The 3,224-nt window shown below is 60.4% G+C and overlaps 3 protein-coding genes across 3 annotated transcripts in view; 1 reads left to right on the top strand and 2 right to left on the bottom strand.

Annotated features, from left to right (window-relative positions):
- Window positions 1-72: 72 nt before the first annotated feature.
- Window positions 73-808, top strand: SPRG_16428 (hypothetical protein). Its single transcript, XM_012355843.1, has 4 exons — window positions 73-211; window positions 259-320; window positions 368-449; window positions 497-808. The coding sequence occupies exons 1-4, from the start codon at window positions 91-93 to the stop codon at window positions 733-735; spliced, it is 504 nt and encodes a 167-aa protein (XP_012211233.1). The 5' UTR covers window positions 73-90; the 3' UTR covers window positions 736-808.
- Window positions 737-1,978, bottom strand: SPRG_16427 (hypothetical protein). The gene is made up of 3 exons (XM_012355842.1): window positions 1,781-1,978; window positions 1,529-1,738; window positions 737-1,478 (listed from the first exon to the last, which is right to left on the bottom strand). The coding sequence occupies exons 1-3, from the start codon at window positions 1,943-1,945 to the stop codon at window positions 831-833; spliced, it is 1,023 nt and encodes a 340-aa protein (XP_012211232.1). The 5' UTR covers window positions 1,946-1,978; the 3' UTR covers window positions 737-830.
- A 307-nt stretch (window positions 1,979-2,285) lies between these two features.
- Window positions 2,286-3,224, bottom strand: part of SPRG_21747 (hypothetical protein) — a gene marked incomplete at both ends in the record, with an annotated part of 1,691 nt that continues 752 nt past the window's right edge. Inside the window, one exon of the mRNA XM_012355841.1 lies at window positions 2,286-3,157. Within this exon, the coding sequence (XP_012211231.1) occupies window positions 2,286-3,157 (872 nt within the window). The remainder of the gene's footprint in view (window positions 3,158-3,224) is intronic.

Genomic DNA, 3,224 nt, shown 5'->3' with positions numbered 1-3,224 from the left:
GTTGAAGAGGCGGTTTTGTCAAATGCTGATTGGCTGAAATCTAGGCCGTGGCTTCGATTTTTTGAGATTGCAGTTTGCTGCCGAACACGGATGATGCTGCTGGTCCAGCGACTGACGACGACGGCGACGACGCGCCGGGCGGCGATGGTCCGCGGGCTGGCGACCGTCGCGCCCTTTCACTTGGCCGTGCCCGTGCACAGCCTCGCGGAAGGTACCCGTGCGCGCCTCGTCTGACGTCGTCTCATGCACTTTGGATAGCACAAGCCTTTTACGGCGGCAAGCTCGGCTTTACCGAAGGCCGGTCGTCGGCGCACTGGCAGGTGCGAAGCGCCCGGCGTCGCATGTTGGCCCATGGTGCTGTGCGTAGGACTACAACATGCTTGGGCATCAGCTGGTCATCCACGCTGTGGGCCCCGAGTACCGCGGGCGCGACTACCACAACCCCGTGGGTACGACGACCTTGCCGAGGATGCGCCGTCATGCGCATCGCATGTAGACATGGATGACGTTCCCGTGCCCCACTTTGGCGTGTGCTTGACGGTCGACGAATTCCACGCGCTCGCCCAGCGCGTCCAAGCGGCGGCCATCCCGTTCGTCGTGCAGCCGCATCTGCGCTTTGAAGGTCGTCCGGGGGAGCAGTGGACCATGTTCTTCAAGGACCCGAGCAACAACAACCTCGAGTTCAAGGCCATGACCAACCCTGCCAACCTCTTTGCCAAGTACGTTGAAAAATAGGGTTGAGACTAGGATGGAAAGGTTGTCTTTCGGGTCCCTTCGTCTAGTGATCGCATCTTGTTCTCTACAAAGCAGCAGCGTACTACTAGAGCGAGTCAACGTCCATCGCATCGTCGGCGCCCTCTGGCGCGCTGGTCTTGGCGTCTGTTCGCAAAGGAATCTTGATCTTGTGCACGTTTGCTTCGTGCTTTTTCGCGCGCCGGGATCGTCTTGAAGACGTGCTGGCACGCGCGACACGTCCGGCTCTTGTTGCGCTTGGGCTTGAGCGGCGGTGCGTTCGGGCCGTGTGCTGTCTTGACGTGCGCCGCGACCGCGTCTGGCGTCCGGAACCGGCGGTGGCAGCTCCCGCACGGAAGCGTCTTGGCGCTCACCGCCTTGCACGTGGGTGTGTGCTGGCGCAGGCTCTCGAGCGTCGGCCGCGTCGCGCCGCAATTGTCGCAGACAAACTGCACCGAGCGGTCGAGCGTTTGCGTCACGGACGCCACGGCCTCGATCGACGTCTCGGCGCGAATCGCATCGTAAATTTGCAGCAAGACGGCCGCATCGAGCGCTGCATATGTGAGCTGCGCCGGCTTGAGCGGGCGGAGGTTCCAGTTGGACTTTTGCTGGGACTTGGTGAGCCGCCGTCCGAGGGCCATGTACGTGAGTTTTTGCAAGCTAATGAGCGCCGTGTGTCCGAGCGTGAGCCGCGCGAGGTCGGTCGCTTCAATGTAGTTGTGCACCACGAGTGCGTCGTCCAAATCCTATCCGTGGTGCTCACGGTGCAGAATTGAATTTCGCGGAAAGGTGATACCTTGAGGTCGGATTCGAAGCCTTGGCCAATCTTGGTGCATGTCGTCGACGCAAGGAGCTCGGCGAGGACCGTCGTCACGTTCGCTTTGGGCAGCGCGAGCAAGTCGAGAATGAACACCGTCTCTGCTGCCGACGCGGCGTCACGCATGGCAATCTGCAGCAGCGACACGGGCTGCCGGGGTGCACCTTTCCGAAAGACCGGGCGCGTCTCCTAGAGAGGCGTGAGAGGCGCCGAGGTCGCGCTGCGGTGTACCGAGTCCAAGCCCACGAGCAACGCCTTCCGCAGCTGCTCGTGACACGCACTGAGATCGGTGAGCGTGCACACGAAGGTCACGCGCGTGTTGGCACCAAGCGTAAGGATGGGCACGCTATTGAGCGCGGCCTGCAGCTCGGCCTTGGATGCTGGTAGCGGCAACATTGCAGTCGAGTGTAGCTGTCGAGTTGTTGGTGTGGACGCCAACAGATGGCCGTGGCATGGATGCAGCGCTTTTCTATAATATAATAGTTTACGATTTGAATGTTGTAGCTTGATGTTTGTATGCCTATAAAGTACTTTATAATGCATTTAAAAATGCTGTTTTTAAAAAAGGCGCTGACAGGCCAGCGTTTCGCGATCTGCGCGATCTTTTCAACCAACGTGCACAGCGAATTCCCTTGACCAGGTAGCCACTGTCCACACACAACACACACACAACAGCAGAATGTACAGTGATGACCTATTTGCTACGATATACTACGACTAGATGCGTAGGTGTCGACTACTCCACGGGCTGCGACGTGAGGCCAAGGCTGTAGCGATACGCCACCGCATCGTGCGTCACCGAGGACTCGAGGAGGTAGTCGTGGTTCGAGTCGGGGCTAAGTGCAACGCTCGACTCTTGCTGCATTGGCTTGGACTCCGCGGTAATACTCGTCACACTGCTCGGCGCGATGTTGTTCACAGCGTGGAGGTTGACGCCGACGTTGAGGAGGTACCGGTAGCTGACAGCGTCATGGGACGCTGGTGCGTCCAAGAGGAAGTCGGCGCTCTCAACGGCCGCCGTCGGCTTTGCAACCGAAGCAGCGCTCTTGGGTTGTTTGGGGGATGTTGTCTTGGCGGCGGTGGTGGCCTTTTGCTTGGGAGCCTCTGCTTTGTGCGCAACCACCGGGGCCGCCTTGGACTTCGTGGGCGTGACCTTCTTCGGGGCAGGTGCCGGTGCCGCAACCGACTGCTTCAGCGCCTGAGCCTTTGGTGTCGCTGCCAAGAGAGCCGAAGCTTCTTTCGGCTTGATTGCCTCCACCACATGGGCGGTTGTTGTCGACTTGGTGGGCACGGCGGTGTTCTTGGCCTTGACGGCCTCTCCCTTCGCCACCGGCGCTGCAACCATATGCTTGGCGGTGTCGATCTTTGCCGGCTCATGTGCCTTGGTAGCTTCGACTTTGGTGGCAGCGACAACCTTGGGCGTGGTCGCTTCGACTGTCACTGGCTTGGGCGTGGCAGCATCGCAGGTCTCCGTATGGCGCTTCAACGACGCGTGCGTCTTGAACTTGCGGTTGCAGCGACCACACGCGAGCTTCTTCTTCTTGGGCGCCTTGGGCTCCGCCACCGGTTCTTGCTGCTGGTGCGTCGCGGCGTGGTGCTCGAGGCCGCCTTTGGTCGAGAACGCGCGGCGGCACACCGTGCACTTGTGGTCCGCGACCTTGGGCGGGACGCAGTG

The sequence above is a fragment of the Saprolegnia parasitica genome (assembly GCF_000151545.1).
Source record: "Saprolegnia parasitica CBS 223.65 unplaced genomic scaffold supercont2.317, whole genome shotgun sequence".
NCBI classification, from domain to species: Eukaryota; Oomycota; class Saprolegniomycetes; order Saprolegniales; family Saprolegniaceae; genus Saprolegnia; species Saprolegnia parasitica.
This window is presented reverse-complemented; position numbering and strand designations above follow the sequence as displayed.

Excerpts from the sequence above, each read along its gene's own strand:
- SPRG_16428 (XM_012355843.1), top strand. The coding sequence starts at position 91 with ATGATGCTGCTGGTCCAGCGACTGACGACGACGGCGACGACGCGCCGG. Across the intron at positions 321-367 it reads GGTCGTCGGCGCACTGGCAG|GACTACAACATGCTTGGGCA; the intron begins GTGCGAAGCGCC and ends TGCTGTGCGTAG. Across the intron at positions 450-496 it reads CGACTACCACAACCCCGTGG|ACATGGATGACGTTCCCGTG; the intron begins GTACGACGACCT and ends CATCGCATGTAG.
- SPRG_16427 (XM_012355842.1), bottom strand. The coding sequence starts at position 1,945 with ATGTTGCCGCTACCAGCATCCAAGGCCGAGCTGCAGGCCGCGCTCAAT. Across the intron at positions 1,739-1,780 it reads TGCTCGTGGGCTTGGACTCG|GAGACGCGCCCGGTCTTTCG; the intron begins GTACACCGCAGC and ends ACGCCTCTCTAG. Across the intron at positions 1,479-1,528 it reads GCTTCGAATCCGACCTCAAG|GATTTGGACGACGCACTCGT; the intron begins GTATCACCTTTC and ends CACCACGGATAG.